At 50.1% G+C, this 18,960-nt stretch overlaps 1 protein-coding gene across 2 annotated transcripts in view; it reads left to right on the forward strand.

The window, feature by feature from the left end:
• Positions 1-558: 558 nt before the first annotated feature.
• PRKCA (protein kinase C alpha) overlaps positions 559-18,960 on the forward strand; it is a 223,879-nt gene continuing 205,477 nt past the window's right edge. The window contains exons 1-2 of one of the 2 annotated variants that reach the window (XM_066588241.1): positions 559-863; positions 10,275-10,306. In XM_066588241.1, the coding sequence (XP_066444338.1) occupies positions 682-863; positions 10,275-10,306 (214 nt within the window). In that variant the 5' untranslated portion in view covers positions 559-681. The remainder of the gene's footprint in view (positions 864-10,274; positions 10,307-18,960) is intronic. The other variant, XM_066588242.1, reaches the window with a different exon arrangement.

The raw sequence follows: 18,960 nt of genomic DNA on the forward strand, positions 1-18,960 counted from the left end.
TCACCTGTGCAACACTGAGGATATCCTGAAAACATGACCTGTAGGGGGCGCCGAGGATGCGGTTAGGACTCCCATGAGCGCATGGGTATTTGCAGGACGGACGCTGCTTTGGCGTATTTTACTATACTTTTTGCGTACCCAAACAATTCCGCACCCACACCTCCGCCATCATTGGCCTGAGCTCTATACGTTTCCCATGCGGTTACGCAGCTTGTCTCGCGTCTCCTAGGGTTTTGCGCAGCCATATTGACTATGGGGCCTTTTGGCTGCGCAAATAGGAAACTAGAGAGCGCTGCGGGTTATCTGTGCGCGACTGGAAGCCGCAGGAAGACTGCGCCGTGTGAACGAGCCCGGGGAATCCGTCTGTCCTCCGCCTGTTGTGCGGGCGGCGGAGGGCTCAGTGCTGATGAGACGCGCTCCGCACAGGTTGCACACCCGGCCGCCGCCTGCAGGGGGCCTGCTCGTCATCCCGTACTGTAACCTGCAGCGCCGGCTGCTGCCGCCAGAGGGCGCCGTCAGTCAGCTGAGTGCTGGCTCGGCCTCCGGCTGACGTATGGCAGGAGGAGGCGGCGGCGCTGGCCGGTGCTGTCAGTGCGAGCAGGAGGGAGACGCTCATGGGCAGCGGCGGCAGTAGCTTCTCAGGCGGCTCGCTCGGCACACACGGCTCGGTCTCCCCCGGACATGGCGGACGTCTTCCAGCCGCAGGACTCCATCTCCTCCACGTCCCCCGAGGACGTCGCCAACCGCTTCGCCAGGAAGGGCGCCCTGCGGCAGAAGAACGTCCATGAGGTGAAGAACCACAAATTCACCGCCCGCTTCTTCAAGCAGCCGACGTTCTGCTCGCACTGCACCGACTTCATCTGGTGAGTGTACCTACCTGTGTATATACATTGTACTACTGCCCCCCCCCCACCTGTATACTACTGTATCTACCTGTGTATATACTGTATATACCATGCACTACTGCTCCCCCCACTTGTATACTACTGCACCTACCTGTATATATACGGCACCGACTTCATCTGGTGAGTGTACCTACCTGTGTATATACATTGTACTACTGCCCCCCCCACCTGTATACTACTGTACCTACCTGTGTATATACTGTATATACCATGCACTACTGCTCCCCCCACTTGTATACTACTGTACCTATCTGTGTATATACTGTATATACCATGCACTACTGCCCCCCCCCCACTTGTATACTACTGTACCTATCTGTGTATATACTGTATATACCATGCACTACTGCTCCCCCCACTTGTATACTACTGTACCTATCTGTGTATATACTGTATATACCATGCACTACTGCTCCCCCCACTTGTATACTACTGTACCTATCTGTGTATATACCATGCACTACTGCCCCCCCACCTGTATACTACTGTACCTATCTGTGTATATACTGTATATACCATGCACTACTGCCCCCCCACTTGTATACTACTGCACCTACCTGTGTATATATACGGCACCGACTTCATCTGGTGAGTGTACCTACCTGTGTATATACATTGTACTACTGCCCCCCCACCTGTATACTACTGTACCTACCTGTGTATATACTGTATATACCATGTACTACTGCCCCCCCACCTGTATACTACTGTACCTACCTGTGTATATACTGTATATACCATGCACTACTGCCCCCCCCCCCCACACTTGTATACTACTGCACCTACCTGTATATATACGGCACCGACTTCATCTGGTGAGTGTACCTACCTGTGTATATACATTGTACTACTGCCCCCCCACCTGTATATTACTGTACCTACCTGTGTATATACTGTATATACCATGTACTACTGCCCCCCCCTCCACTTGTATACTACTGCACCTACATACATATATACTGCTCCCCACCCCACCTGTGTATATACGGCACCGACTTCATCTGGTGAGTGTACCTACCTGTATATATACCATGTACTACTGCCCCCCCACCTGTATACTACTGTACCTACCTGTGTATATATACTGCACAGACTTCATCTGGTGAGTGTATATACCTGTATATACTGCCCCCAACCTACATATACCATGTACTACTGTACCTACCCGTATATATACTGCTCCCCTCCCATGTATACCTCATGCAGTACTGTGCCTATATATATATATACATACATACATACATACATACATACATACACACACACACACACACACACACACACACACACACACACACACACACACACACACACACACAGCAACAACTTCATCTGGTTAGTGTATACCCCATGTACTACCCCCCCCCCACCTGTGTATATATACTGCACCGACTTCATCTGGTGAGTGTATATACCTGTGGATATACTGCCCCCCACATATATACCGCATGTACTACTGTACCTACGTACGTGTGTGTGTGTGTATATATGTATATGTGTGTGTGTGTGTGTATATGTGTGTGTGTGTGTGTATATATATATATATACTGCTCCCCCCACATGTATACCGCATGTACTACTGTACCTACGTACGTGTGTGTATGTATGTATATATATATATATATTGCTCCCCCCACCTGTATATCCCATGTACTACTGTACGTGTGTGTGTGTGTGTGTGTGTGTGTATATGTATGTATATATATATATATATATATATATATATATATATATATATATATATTATACTGCTCCCCACCCCATGTACTACTGTACCTACCTGTATATATACTGCACCGACTTCATGTGGTGAGTGTATATACATGTGTACTACTGCCCCACCACTGGTATACCCCATGTACTACTGCACCTACCTGTATATATACTGCCTCCCAACATGTATACATCATGTACTGCTACCCCCCCCCCCCAACATGTATACACCATGAACTGCTGCCCCCCAACATGTATACACCATGAACTGCTGCCCCCCCAACATGTATACACAATGAACTGCTGCCCCCCCAACATGTATACACAATGAACTGCTGCCCCCCCAACATGTATACACAATGAACTGCTGCCCCCCCAACATGTATACACCATGAACTGCTGCCCCCCCCAACATGTATACACCATGAACTGCTGCCCCCCCCAACATGTATACACCATGAACTGCTGCCCCCCCCAACATGTATACACCATGAACTGCTGCCCCCCCCAACATGTATACACCATGAACTGCTGCCCCCCCAACATGTATACACCATGAACTGCTGCCCCCCCAACATGTATACACCATGAACTGCTGCCCCCCCAACATGTATGCACCATGAACTGCTGCCCCCCCCAACATGTATGCACCATGAACTGCTGCCCCCCCCAACATGTATACACCATGAACTGCTGCCCCCCCCAACATGTATACACCATGAACTGCCCCCCCCCCAACATGTATACACCATGAACTGCCGCCCCCCCCAACATGTATACACCATGAACTGCCGCCCCCCCCAACATGTATACACCATGAACTGCTGCCCCCCCCAACATGTATACACCATGAACTGCTGCCCCCCCCAACATGTATACACCATGAACTGCTGCCCCCCCCAACATGTATACACCATGAACTGCTGCCCCCCCCATGTATACACCATGAACTGCTGCCCCCCCCAACATGTATACACCATGAACTGCTGCCCCCCCCCCAACATGTATACACCATGAACTGCTGCCCCCCCCCAACATGTATACACCATGAACTGCTGCCCCCCCCCCAACATGTATACACCATGAACTGCTGCCCCCCCCCCAACATGTATACACCATGAACTGCTGCCCCCCCCCAACATGTATACACCATGAACTGCTGCCCCCCCCCAACATGTATACACCATGAACTGCTGCCCCCCCCAACATGTATACACCATGAACTGCTGCCCCCCCCAACATGTATACACCATGAACTGCTGCCCCCCCCCCAACATGTATACACCATGAACTGCTGCCCCCCCCCCAACATGTATACACCATGAACTGCTGCCCCCCCCCAACATGTATACACCATGAACTGCTGCCCCCCCCCCCAACATGTATACACCATGAACTGCTGCCCCCCCCCCAACATGTATACACCATGAACTGCTGCCCCCCCCCCCAACATGTATACACCATGAACTGCTGCCCCCCCCCCCCACATGTATACACCATGAACTGCTGCCCCCCCCAACATGTATACACCATGTGCTGCTACCCCCCCCCCAACATGTATACACCATGAGCTGCTGCCCCCCCCCCAACATGTATACACCATGAACTGCTGCCCCCCCCCCAACATGTATACACCATGTACTGCTACCCCCCGACCCCATGTATACACCATGTACTGCTACCCCCCCCCAACATGTATACACCATGTGCTGCCCCCCCCCCAACATGTATACACCATGTGCTGCTACCCCCCCCCCCCAACATGTATACACCATGTGCTGCTACTCCCCCCCCCCCCCCCTCTACACTTGTATGCACCACGTACTACTGCCTCCCCCTACCTGTATGCCCCACGTACCGTTACTCGACCCCACCCCTGTATCTCAGGATCCTTCCTCAGAAAGCTTGCCGTAACACCATGTATTTTTGTTGGCCATTACAAGCTATCCTATCTGCAGGGTTTCTTGGTTTCTCGCTCTGAGAATAACCACACTTCGCTCTACTGGCTAACAGCGTACCACACCTTTTCCTCGTCCGTCCGTCACATACATGCACCGGTGGGGTTATCCTGTACAGATCTACGTACACCCTCCATGCCAACATTTAGGTCATGTTGCATGTGATCCCTGTACCTCTTGACCGTGTTCATTACAAGGAGGGGAGCTAACGTTCTCAGCCCGATCGAGAAGGGAACGGGCGAGGTGCGGGGCATCGTAACGCTATGCAACACATTCCCTCTGAAGCTCCACAAACTTGTTACATTGTATCTTTCGATGTTTGGTTGGTGACCTCCTGCTCTGCTGCCGCCGTCTCCTGGGGGTATTTTATTTTAGGTTTGGAGATGGGTAATAGTCTGACGGAGCGGTACGTGAGTAGTGGGGTGGACGGTCCGTGCACATCCACAAATCCTTGTGTGAAGGAGCCTTGTCCTGAAGAAGTGCACCGTTTTGCAGTTTTATGCCCTTTTTTTAACCCCTTAATGCCCCAGGCCGAACAGTAACGTCCTGTGCGTTTGGGGTCTGTACGGAGGGGGTCGGGAGCTGGTCCTGTTCATACAATGTGGATGTAGACTGGTTCTTACATTTGCAGGTGAAAGCTGTTAACCCTTTAAATGCTACTGTCAATTCTGACAAGGGCATTTAAATTCCCGTTGAAGCTCCAGGGGTCCTGAACGGCTCTCCTGCGGTGCAATAGCAAGGTGTCATTCGGTTGCCATGGCAGCCTCGGGTCTTCTGAAGGCCCCCAGTGCTGCAGCGGCTTGGTAGAATGCCTGTCAGATCGCGGTATAACGTAATACTATGGAATTGAATTATATTGCATGTGTGATAAAACGATCACAAGTTCAAGTTCATGTGTATGTGCTGTGTGCTGAGTATTATGCCCATAATCCGCAGCCCACATACGTGTGACGGAGCCCTTAGTGTGGCTTTTAATTTGCCCAGCAAGTGGCACAGTAATATTCTGCATTAATGCTTTGGTCCTTCTGCAGATAGTCTGTTAATACTTGTGCTATCCCCAATAATGGTGGCCACGACCTTTCCTGCTCATCTTGGTGTCTTGAATTACTTTGGAGATCCAGAGTGGCGCCATCGTCAGGACTGTTTGTAGTGTTGTAACCAAGTATCATCAATAATCACCAGTCGTTACAAATATTAGCACCGAATTCCTCAAAAGGCTTCAAAACCCCCTTGGAAGTTCTCCCTCGTGTCGCTTCTGGTCAGCGGTCATATGTTTTGGCACCACTTGGTGAAGGCTTGGGCAGACCAATTGTTCATAAATTATACTCCAAACACATCCTTGGACATCGGCTGAGTCTCCGTTATGGCTTTCGGTGAGACTCACCCATTTCCCCAAACCGTGTCATGAACACCTTCAAGAATTCCAGATGTTGATACAGTTGTGGGTCTTCTAGATCTTTCAGCATCTTGGGTGGAAGCCTCACCCCCCCATTCCCCCTATCTGTTGTAGGTGACAGGTGGGAATGCACAGGGGTGTTGTGCCGTATACCTCATGAGCACACCTGGACACATCCATCAAAGTTGTCATAGTGTTGCTCCTTAATTTTACGCAAATGCCACCGTAAGGTGAAGTCAGACCGTTACATCTCCACATTCCGCCTGTGTTGTGCTGCGTTAAAGGACACCTGTCACTAGGTTCACGCTGCCCTGGGCAGGTATGTACATAGTGGGCATGTAAGTCATCTTCTGAAACACTGCCGCGCTTCAGAATGAACGTACTTTAAAGATCCACTTAAAGCGGCGTCCGGGGTCATGTGGGTGGTACCGGCCGCCTCTACCTGCTTAGGTCTCGGCACTTTAGGTCATCTGGGTGGGCAGAGGTCAGTCCCCCCCCATGACTTTAAACGCTGTTTTGAGTACATCTTCAAAGAACTTTTGTTCTGAAATGCTTGTGTTTCAGAATGACATACCTGCCCGCAATGTACATACCTGTCCTGGGTTTAGGTGGCATGAACCGGGTGGCTGGTTCCCATTTTCCTGAGCGCCTCTACACCTTCGGCCTAGTTTTCCTTGGTGGTCTTTAGATGACTCTCTTTCAGTGGTCTTACAACAAGTAAGACCGAGTACTCTGTGCATTCAGCGGAGAGCAGTGAATGGGAAACTTCACATTCATGTTATAGAGGCATGAGGCACCAGTAAGCCTGGCACTTCCTGTGGCACCCTTATCTATGCCACCGCTGTGGTTTACATTTTCTAGTTTATTGCTTCTTGCAGGAAGTTGTCATTTGCTTCAATAATGCTTTCTGGGCTTTGTCTGTGGTTACAATAGCGTTAAGGCTGCAGGTGTCACAAGAACAGCGCCCCCTGGGGCTCAAGTAGTAGTAGGTAATAGGGGGCGCCAAGTTTATGATGTGCCACAAAGAGATGCCGTGTGTCTGTCCGTCTGTCCGTCTGTCCGTCTGTCCGTCTGTCCGTCTGTCCGTCTGTCCGTCTGTCCGTCTGTCCGTCTGTCCGTCTGTCCGTCTGTCCGTCTGTCCGTCTGTCCGTCTGTCCGTCTGTCCGTCTGTCCGTCTGTCCGTCTGTCCGTCTGTCCGTCTGTCCGTCTGTCCGTCTGTCCGTCTGTCCGTCTGTCCGTCTGTCCGTCTGTCCGTCTGTCCGTCTGTCCGTCTGTCCGTCTGTCCGTCTGTCCGTCTGTCCGTCTGTCCGTCTGTCCGTCTGTCCGTCTGTCCGTCTGTCCGTCTGTCCGTCTGTCCGTCTGTCCGTCTGTCCGTCTGTCCGTCTGTCCGTCTGTCCGTCTGTCCGTCTGTCCGTCTGTCCGTCTGTCCGTCTGTCCGTCTGTCCGTCTGTCCGTCTGTCCGTCTGTCCGTCTGTCCGTCTGTCCGTCTGTCCGTCTGTCCGTCTGTCCGTCTGTCCGTCTGTCCGTCTGTCCGTCTGTCCGTCTGTCCGTCTGTCCGTCTGTCCGTCTGTCCGTCTGTCCGTCTGTCCGTCTGTCCGTCTGTCCGTCTGTCCGTCTGTCCGTCTGTCCGTCTGTCCGTCTGTCCGTCTGTCCGTCTGTCCGTCTGTCCGTCTGTCCGTCTGTCCGTCTGTCCGTCTGTCCGTCTGTCCGTCTGTCCGTCTGTCCGTCTGTCCGTCTGTCCGTCTGTCCGTCTGTCCGTCTGTCCGTCTGTCCGTCTGTCCGTCTGTCCGTCTGTCCGTCTGTCCGTCTGTCCGTCTGTCCGTCTGTCCGTCTGTCCGTCTGTCCGTCTGTCCGTCTGTCCGTCTGTCCGTCTGTCCGTCTGTCCGTCTGTCCGTCTGTCCGTCTGTCCGTCTGTCCGTCTGTCCGTCTGTCCGTCTGTCCGTCTGTCCGTCTGTCCGTCTGTCCGTCTGTCCGTCTGTCCGTCTGTCCGTCTGTCCGTCTGTCCGTCTGTCCGTCTGTCCGTCTGTCCGTCTGTCCGTCTGTCCGTCTGTCCGTCTGTCCGTCTGTCCGTCTGTCCGTCTGTCCGTCTGTCCGTCTGTCCGTCTGTCCGTCTGTCCGTCTGTCCGTCTGTCCGTCTGTCCGTCTGTCCGTCTGTCCGTCTGTCCGTCTGTCCGTCTGTCCGTCTGTCCGTCTGTCCGTCTGTCCGTCTGTCCGTCTGTCCGTCTGTCCGTCTGTCCGTCTGTCCGTCTGTCCGTCTGTCCGTCTGTCCGTCTGTCCGTCTGTCCGTCTGTCCGTCTGTCCGTCTGTCCGTCTGTCCGTCTGTCCGTCTGTCCGTCTGTCCGTCTGTCCGTCTGTCCGTCTGTCCGTCTGTCCGTCTGTCCGTCTGTCCGTCTGTCCGTCTGTCCGTCTGTCCGTCTGTCCGTCTGTCCGTCTGTCCGTCTGTCCGTCTGTCCGTCTGTCCGTCTGTCCGTCTGTCCGTCTGTCCGTCTGTCCGTCTGTCCGTCTGTCCGTCTGTCCGTCTGTCCGTCTGTCCGTCTGTCCGTCTGTCCGTCTGTCCGTCTGTCCGTCTGTCCGTCTGTCCGTCTGTCCGTCTGTCCGTCTGTCCGTCTGTCCGTCTGTCCGTCTGTCCGTCTGTCCGTCTGTCCGTCTGTCCGTCTGTCCGTCTGTCCGTCTGTCCGTCTGTCCGTCTGTCCGTCTGTCCGTCTGTCCGTCTGTCCGTCTGTCCGTCTGTCCGTCTGTCCGTCTGTCCGTCTGTCCGTCTGTCCGTCTGTCCGTCTGTCCGTCTGTCCGTCTGTCCGTCTGTCCGTCTGTCCGTCTGTCCGTCTGTCCGTCTGTCCGTCTGTCCGTCTGTCCGTCTGTCCGTCTGTCCGTCTGTCCGTCTGTCCGTCTGTCCGTCTGTCCGTCTGTCCGTCTGTCCGTCTGTCCGTCTGTCCGTCTGTCCGTCTGTCCGTCTGTCCGTCTGTCCGTCTGTCCGTCTGTCCGTCTGTCCGTCTGTCCGTCTGTCCGTCTGTCCGTCTGTCCGTCTGTCCGTCTGTCCGTCTGTCCGTCTGTCCGTCTGTCCGTCTGTCCGTCCGTCCGTCTGTCCGTCCGTCCGTCCGTCCGTCCGTCCGTCCGTCCGTCCGTCCGTCCGTCCGTCCGTCCGTCCGTCCGTCCGTCCGTCCGTCCGTCCGTCCGTCCGTCCGTCCGTCCGTCCGTCCGTCCGTCCGTCCGTCCGTCCGTCCGTCCGTCCGTCCGTCCGTCCGTCCGTCCGTCCGTCCGTCCGTCCGTCCGTCCGTCCGTCCGTCCGTCCGTCCGTCCGTCCGTCCGTCCGTCCGTCCGTCCGTCCGTCCGTCCGTCCGTCCGTCCGTCCGTCCGTCCGTCCGTCCGTCCGTCCGTCCGTCCGTCCGTCCGTCCGTCCGTCCGTCCGTCCGTCCGTCCGTCCGTCCGTCCGTCCGTCCGTCCGTCCGTCCGTCCGTCCGTCCGTCCGTCCGTCCGTCCGTCCGTCCGTCCGTCCGTCCGTCCGTCCGTCCGTCCGTCCGTCCGTCCGTCCGACCGACCTACCTACCTACCTACCTACCTACCTACCTACCTACCTACCTACCTACCTACCTACCTACCTACCTACCTACCTACCTACCTACCTACCTCAGACGTTCTTCCTGGCAGGGTAATAGCTACCTGCATAAGCCTGAACAGGTGCTGATTAGTCGGTGACTACAGCAATCTGTGCGCCCAGTCTAACAACAACTCTATCACTAAGGCCGGCTTCACACGGACGTATACGCAATTGCACATGAACAAGGCTTTTTTTGCATGCATATCGCCTTGTTTTACTATACACTTTTTTGCGCGCAGGGAATGTTAATTTGCACGTAGTAAACAATACTATTTAGTTCCAGGTGTGTTCTTTTTCCAGCAGAATTAATGTTTTACGCATCTCCTTGCATTCGCACACCTCTCATTGGCTACTATGGGGATCTTTGCGCAAATACGCAGAAAGATAGAACATTTTTTTTTTGGTGCGGCTGAAAATGTGCGTGCAAAATAGGCGCATAGGAACAAACTGATTGAAATCAATGGGTTCTATTCACTGCATATTGTGCGCGTAAATCCGTCCATGTGACCATGAGCTGCTAACGGAAGAATGGCTGGAGGTTTGCCTTTGTCGGTACTCCTGCCTCTACCTGTGTTGGGGTCTCCTGTCCTGATGCTCCGCTCCTGCTCTTCTGTAGGGGGGGTGAATCTTCCCAATGTTTGTGGTCATGTGACTCCTGCACCCTACAGCTCATCGCTATAAGACTTCTTTCTTTCTTCTCATTTCAGGGGCTTCGGGAAACAGGGATTTCAGTGTCAAGGTAAGACAACGCTGCCACTCCCTGACGCCGCTGCGGATGTGTGATGGCCATGATGGTCCTCCTGGTATTTGGAGGGTGTTTGGATCTGTTCGACACCGTTTGAGCGAATGACGTCAGAGTTCGCTCTCTTGCAGTGAATTTTATGCTTGCCTAAAATGAAGGAAAAGAGAACGATTTATCATTAGCTGCGTTTACACGGAACCATTATCATTCATTATCGCTTGTTTGAGCGATTTGTTACGTGTAATAGGGCCTTGAAGGCCCATTTACACGAAGCGACAATCCCTTAAAAGCGATCTTTTGAGCGACAATCATTGCATCTAAACAGGCGGCCGTCATGCGCTGCTCATTGATTGTTGAATTAAAGCCAGTCTAAAGATCATCACCCGGTCTTATCAGGACCGCACGCCGAGATCTCCGTCATGTTCTCCGAGATGTGAGTCCAGAAGGTCCCAGCATCTACGGCGGTGGAAATCCTGAACTCGACCTAGTTCTGTCTAGGACAATGTCCATGTAGTGTGCCTCCACAAGCGGACCCCCTCAGCGGTACGACAGACTGCGGATCTGCTACACTATCGGGTCAGTGAAGTTGGTGGAAATGTCCCGACTCCAACTTCACCTGCAAAAAAAAAAAAGTTTATCTGAACCCCTGATATCATTCCACACCAGTAAATGTATTACTAATTGTACACGAGCCGTACACAGTCAGGGGAAGAACGGGACGCGAAAGAACGGCCTCTCCACATCCAGTAAACCGCCCAGTGACTTCTTTACAGACTGGGTCTTTCTGCAGGGTTCATAACTCTTGTTCCCGTTGGGTCGGAGTACTGTGCAGTTTTATTCTTGCCGAGCCGCTATTTGTACCGAAGACCGTTCATAGATTAGTGATGATTAAAAGATGAATTATTGCTAATTAAGCTTCTCTTTGATGTGCCTGTAAATCTCCCTTGTCATGTAAGCCAGAACTGAGAGGAAGCCAGCAGTGTAATGTCTTCTGCTGATTGTCATTGACTTGAGTGAATAAAGGTGCCCTCACATAGGGATAGGGCAGCGCCACCCGATATACCCACCTTTTTATCCCCAGTGCTACCAGAATAAGAGACTGTCTTATGCATTAAAGCCCACTTACCCCCCAGGACACTCGGCTTCACTGTAAACTCTGGGACCAATGAGAACAAGCATTATGTGGCACTCACTAGTTTCTTTAGGCTTCATGTGTTTTGGGGTGGAAGAAGTGGAAACTGGTGGAGTTGAGGGGTTTTTGGTTTGTGCCAGAACATGGAGGAGTTGGTGGTTTGCATCAGATGAAGGTGGTAAGTACTACCGCCAGGCAGAGATTAAGCACCCGGCTCTTGTGCTTCCATTGAAGAAGAATCTTTATATAGCGCCAACATGTTCCGCAGTGTTGCAGTGAATGGAGCGGAGGCGCGCATGGTTGACTTCCTTTGCCTACGCTTTGGGATGCATCGTGGCTGAAATTTCGGGGATTAGTGGGAGTCTTAGCAGTCAACCGCCAGCAAACTGCAAGTTATCCCCTATCACATAATGGGATAGGAATAACCCTTTAAAGGGAAGGTGGCGGCAGAAGATGGCCAATTACATAAATTTAGGCTTTTATGTAAAAAATTTTTTAAAGCTATATAATATTTTTATTTTTTTTTCGTTCTGGTCATAACCTATATTTAGGAAGAAAAGAAAATTGGCTCTGATCACAGAGCCGAATACCTCCTAATCTGTAGAGAACACTTTACAGCAGTCGTCCCGCTGACCTCACAGGCAGGATTACACCGAGAGATGGCGCCTACATGTAGATAACTGATCACCTATAGTGAATGGATCCGCCCTTCACTATAGGTGATCAGTTGTGACTATCTACTCCTCTCCCTGCACAAGGACCTTCGCAGGTCACAGAACATGGCAAGACCAGACCCCCATACAAGTCAATGGCCCATGAAGCTGCCGTAAGGATCATCTTCTAAATGCTGTTACATGTAGCTCAAGAAAGATGGCCGCCCCCTGTAGTCATATACAGATGGCAGAATAAAAAAAATCTACATGACGTACAGTCAAGTCATGGACGTTCAGGCTTTGTATGGAGGGGGAATCTGGAACCAATTCTGTGCCATTGAATGCGGGTGTTGGCTGTTTTTTAACAGCTGCAGCCAGCACTCCCGCTGACAGGCATATAGATGCCCCAAATTTGGAGTTTGGGGTTCCCGTACAGCCCCTCCAATCCCCTCTTCCCCGGGCTGCCATTGCTGACTGCCTATGAAGCCATGCCTGTGGCATGGCTTGTTAGATTGCCATTTAGATCATGGTATAGTACTATTGTATTATAACCATACTGCAAGGGCAATCAAGCCATCGCAAGTTCATGTCCCAAAAACATATTTAGTATTGCTGTATCCATAAAAGTCTGATCTATCAAAATACCGCATTATCTAACCCCCACGGCGAACGTAGTCAGAAGAACAAAAAAATGCAACGTCTGAATTGCGCTTATTTGGTCACCCCGCCTCCAAGAAAAAAATGTACTGAAAAGTGATCAGTCGTATGTACTCCAAAATGGTACCAATAGAAACTACAGGACAACGAACCCTAGCACAACTATGTCGGAGAAGGTTAGTTATGATTGTCAGCAGATGGCCGTAAAAAAGGATTTAGATGTTTTCCCCCAAAGATATTTTATATTTTAAAAGTAGTACAGCAACCCCTTCCCCCCCCAAACTATGTAAATTTTGGTATGGCAGTGATTGTACTGAACCCTAGAATAACGTTAAGTCATTTTTGCTGCAGTGTGTACCCCATAGAAACAAGGATTCCCCCTAAGATGGCGTAATTGCGCTTTTTTTTTTTCTTCTCAATTCCTCCCCACTTTAGGATTTTTACGTTTTTCAGCACAGTATACGGTACATTAACCCCTTAAGGACACGACCTATTTTGGGCTTAAGGCCGCAACGATTTTTGGCGGATTTTCTTCTCCATTTTTCAAAAGCCATAACTTTTATTTTTCCGTCGATGCGGCCGTATAAGGGCTTGTTTTTTGCTTGGCGAACTGTAGTTTTTATTAGCGCAATTTTTGGGTACATAGATTATATTGTAAAACTTTTTTTTTATGATCGCAGGGAGAGAAAACTCATCAACTCTGCCATAGATTCCTTTTTGAAGTGTTAATTATGCAGCATAAATGACACAATCTATTTTTTTTCTGCGGGCCGGTACGATTACAATGATACCAAAATTCTTATATTTTTTTTAGGTTTTTCCACTTCTGCAATAAAACCCCTTTTTTGGAATTTTTTTTTTTCTGAATCGCTACATTCAAAGTCCTATAACTTTTTATTTTTTTTATTTTTTCCATGGACGGAGCTCTCTGAGGGCTTACGTTTTGTGAGATGAGTTATAGTTTTTTTGGTACCATTTTGGGGTGTACACGGTTTTTGATCACTTTTAGGGTGCATTCGGACGACCGTATATCGGCCGGGTATTCACGCCGGCCGATATACAGCATCTCTCTCTGCAGGGGGAGGAGGCTGGAAGAGCCGGGAGCAGTGCTCTGAGCTCCCACCCCCTCTCTGCCTTCCCTCCACCCCCTCTCTGCCCCTCTGTACTATTTGCTATGAGAGGAGGTGGGGCGGGGCTAAGTTCCGGGAATTGGCTCCGCCCCCGCCTATCCTCTCCTTGCATTTTTTGGGAGGCAAAATGTTAAAAATTAGCGTTTTGCCTCCAGTTTTTTAGCTTTTTTTTTTTTTTTTACGCTTTTTGTCATGCAGGATAAAAAGCATGTTCAATTTATTGTACATGTCTTTATGGGCATGACGATACCAAATATGTGGGGGGGGTTAAATTATTTTTTTTTATGCTAATATGAGAAAAAGCATAAAAGGTTTCTTTTTTACTTTTATTTGTACATTGTTTTGATCTTTTTACAATCTGTGTCCCTCTGGGGGACTTACACTGTAGCACAGATGATCGCTACGATAAGGCTTTGTAGGACTTCTCTGCTGCAAAGCCTTATCGCTTATTACAGTGATCACAGGCACTGGCAATATAAGACGCCGGTATCTGGCGTCCTGTTGCCATAGCAACCAGCCGAGCTCTCTGCGATAACATCGCGAGAGCCGGCTGAAGTCAAACCCTTTTCCTGCCGCGATCTACTTAGATCATGGCAGGAAAGGGGTTAACAGCGGGGGGCGCATCTCCTATGCACCCCATGCTGTTGCAGCGGAAGACCAGCTATTAGTGACGGCCAGCGCCCGCTGCCGGATAGTGTGAGATCTGTCATGATCTCGCGCTATCCCTATGACGTAAGGGTCTGTCACTTTGCGGTAAGTACCCCGCTCTCATGACGTACCCTTACGTCATATGGAGGGAAGGGGTTAAATAGTACCATTGAAAATATTACTGCAAAAAACACCCCAAGCCCCCCAGACGGCTACATCAATGGATATATAAGAATTGTTTTTCTTTTTTGTAAATGGGGAGGAAAAACCAAAAATGATTTCAGAGAAAAAAAATAAGCAGCGTCTTGAGGGCTCCTACCCACTAGCGCTTTTTTCCACTGCAAATTCGCAGCGTTTTTTTTTCCAATTGTCGATGGGACTTTCTAATGTTAAAAACGCAACTTGTATTTTTGGTGCATTGCGTTTTTAACATTAGAAAGTCCCATCGACAATTGGAGAAAAAAAAGCTAGTGGGTAGTCGCCCTTCAGGGGTTAAGTAGAGCTGAGCTGCAATATCAGACACCACCTATGGGCAGAAAGCAGGCATGTGTCCGAAGCCTGGGCAGCCCCTCTAAACTACAGAATTACCCGAGTGCTGGAAGGTTTTGGAGATCCTCCGCCCCCTCGCTCCTACTGTGTTTCAGCATCTCATTGAAAGATGGATATTGATGATACGTGACGGCTAATTAGTGCATTTAATTACCAAAAAAATGAATTGGGCAGACCGCCAAGCTGAAGCAAATACCAGGGGAATGCACCCTGTCGGAGGGAAGCAGACGAAGAATCAATCTGCAGGTCCCAGCCTAGCACAAGATGGCAGCTATCTGGGGGAGGGCTGTCCTGCTGCCGCCGGGACTGAATGGGTTACTGCCGCTCACGTCCGACTGCATATTAATTCACTTTCCATTTGATGTGTGTTTTCCCAAGTGAATATGAATACACTCTGTTTACCATATCAAACAGTGTGCGGGCGAGTGGGGCTGGCCGCCATTGTCCGCGGAGACTTTATTCTTAAAGACTTGAAGTTTTGGATTTTGCATCCCTTAAAGGGGTATTCCAGCGACGGGTCATTTTTTTCTGTTCTCACTCATCTACCGGCTCCCTATTTTAGGGCTCCTGCACACTTTATAGCCTTGTAATAGGAGTCCTCTCTCGGTGAGCTGCCACTATAGCGGAGTGTCCTTGGGGTGTAAGTTTCCAGCTTGTGGGGCCCCTCGTCAGTCCTCTGCTGTCCCCTTGCTGAGGGTAACCTCTGCCCCCTGTGGCTGCGGCTCTCATACTGAACATTCCTGCTCTCTGCTCCCACATGTCAGGAGGAACGGGATTCTTCAGAAAGTCTTTCCCTCCCCACTGGCTCTGCGCCTCGTGGCCTCTGTTCCCTCACAAGCTGATATGGGAACTAACAGGCCCGTTACAGCTTTAAAGGTGCCCAGACACATTAGTCTAAAGTGGATGAAAATGGGCAGCCTCAACCACAACGATCACTCGGACCATTTTACCCGACGGACGACAGTCTGTCACCATCTAGAAAGAAGTCGCCATGTTTGAAATGTTCCATCCGATAGACCAGATCATTCGACGTCACTGAGGATATATGGCCAGCTTCAATGACTCTTGGTCAATATAGACTAAGATGTGTACGAAATGCGTCTCCACCAGGCGATGGTTGAATAAACAATCCTAATTCTTTCTAATCTGTATTGTCCCCTAAGTGACAAACACATCTCTGCAAGTATCTATTAAAGGGCCAGTGTCCCATGTTCTGTAGAGAAGCCACATAAATGTAGCATGAACAGTTCTGCAGCTTTCTCATACTTTGTGTCTCTTCCTCAGAATTTTCATAATCGCTGCTTGTCTTTGAATGCAAACTTCCTTGTTTACCTGCAGAGACTGAAATCCTGTTCCGCCCTGACTGAGGCTTAGTCTACACTTTTAGGGGTGATCACAGCTGTATAGGGGGATTACAGGATGATGGGAATGATACTTTCTATGAAATTAGATTGTGAGCTTCTGGGTTTAGGGATGCCTTATGTCTGGCTATGGACATTTTCCTGTGGCTCCTTCTATAGGCGATTTGGATGCAGTTAAGAAATCCCTGCTTTCTGAAAGCCGTTCTCTACTCTTCAGTTACCATTGTAGTATGATGATATACTGGATATTAAGAGGTCTTGTCTCTGGGGGTGGGCTGGCTCGGACTCCGGGGTGCTGCCGTGCGCTTCTGTACATCAGTGGGCACACTTCAGTATCTGGCCATAAACTATCCCCTTCGGCTGTACGGATTTGCATTTTCTGTGAGTTGCTAACTGTGTACAGACATTTATGCTTCAGTATCTCCTGTTTAGGTCAGTGTATCGGTGTAGACCAGGGATGGCCAACGGTTTCTGGCCCCGTGGTCCTATAGAAGCACTCTGTAGGACCGCATCAAACTTAATGCAGTATTTCCTATCTGAAATACGGCATATCTAAAATCTAGGTGCAGGTTCCAACTCCAGGGCCCCCAACTATTGGGAGAATGGGGGTCCCTTCTATCCCCAGTCAGCGCCCCGGAGAGGAGCAGACCATGCATGCGGTTCCTCCATTGTAGATGATGGGTGTTGCAGTATTTCACAGCTCCAGTAAACTACAGTGGGGAAAGTCTCATGTATAGACGGCTGCTTCTGGCTCATATACCGTAGTCATTTACTGAAGTGTCAAATGGGTCAAAGGACCCCTTTCTTCTGATATGAAAGGACTAGAAATGGCTACCTAGTGTTACCATAAGTATTGACGTGTCCTCGTTTCCACGCTATGTGCCGCCCCTTATCTCTGACATGGAGACTACATGCGAGCAGCTCTGTGCCCATATTTTTGGGGGTTGCACAGAATGACATTGCCGGCTGCATGTGAACCCCGGGCCTCAGGGTTGTGCAGCCATGCATGACCTCTACATTGGCTCCAACTTTCATCTTCTGCATGTAAAAAAAAAAAGCCGCCTTATTCACTGACAGCATGCGGAGATGTTGAAAGAGTGATAAATGGGGAGGTATGTTAAGGTGAAGTTGATATCGTGATGTGTGATATGAGAAAGATGGACCTGAGTTATCCTAGCTCTTGATGGAGCGTGCTGCCATAAATGTTATCGTTATCAGCGGCAGGTCCGCTTTGTAGCAAGACCTACAGTGGATGTTGTCACCAAGCTATCGAAGCTGCAGGACTCTTCACACTGCGCTGCCCCTTAGGAAGCCGGGGTCTTCCATGTGGATTGCAGTCAGTGGGGTCTCGGTTCTTGCTTGTGTTGGCTTCCCCTCTTTCATTACACCTGGCAGGGCCGAGTCTTCTGTGTCACAATCCCACGTGTTCGGCTCTACAAGCTGCTGGAGTCCTCAATTTGCTCTTTCCTGCTTGGCAGCCGTGCAGATTTGTGCAAATTCTGACCTTTTGCTTTGCCTGTCCACTATATTTATATCTATCTGGTGCTGAGAAGTGAAGGAACATTCATACTCGCCCACCCGACAGCGAGGGGGGCTGCATGTATGTGAGGCTGTCACTAGCAGCCCAGACCAAGATGCTACACAGCTTGGGGTGTTGGGACTGATTTTTGTTTTCCTCTATGGTTGGGGTGTGGTTCGGGCTGGAAACATTTAGTGTGGAACCCCCACCCACTCAGGTCTGTCCTTATCTATGCAGGTAATAGGACTGCTGCGCTGATGCATATCACTGCTACAAATAGGGAATCACATGACCCTTGTCCTGGCAGATTATCCTCCCGCTGAACCTGCAAATGCTGAAAACCTAATTTATTTCCTGGACAGACAGGTCTCACAGCTCACTGTTATGGTAAACCCCTTCTAGACAAGCCTCTGTGAGAGCGCACTAAAGGCCCATTTACACGGAGCAATGATCTCTCAAACGACAGTTTGAGTGACAGCTTTGAGCGATCATTTTCCATAAACTACTAAGTAGATACTCAGCTACTTAATAGCTTATTAGCGGGCAAATAAAGCCTTAGCCAAATGCAGTTAATAGTCAGAGGGCTCTTATCTGCATTCAGCTCCTTTGTTCTCCAACGGAAAACAATGATATCAGCGCTACCCGTGGAGAACTCTGCGTGTGATCCTGATAAGACTGCATGATGATTTTTAGGCTGGCTTGAATTTAACGGTCAAGTAGCAGTGCATGAAAAGTGCACGATGGCCGCGCGTTTAGACGCAGCGATTATCGCTCTAAAGATCGCTATTGAGCGATCATCACTCTGTGTAAATGGGCCTTAAAATGGCAAAAATCTCTTTTGTCCTGATTGTTACAATGCAGGATTGTAAAGACTAGATACATTGCAGCAAACCTTCAGCATTCTGTTGGACATGTTTTCTGCCTCTGGATCTAAAGGGGAATGTCCACATTAGTTGACAATAAGCAGCAATCTTGAGGTGATCCTCTTCCACAGTGATTAGC

This window comes from Eleutherodactylus coqui, chromosome 13 (assembly GCF_035609145.1).
Source record: "Eleutherodactylus coqui strain aEleCoq1 chromosome 13, aEleCoq1.hap1, whole genome shotgun sequence".
Taxonomy (NCBI): Eukaryota; Metazoa; Chordata; class Amphibia; order Anura; family Eleutherodactylidae; genus Eleutherodactylus; species Eleutherodactylus coqui.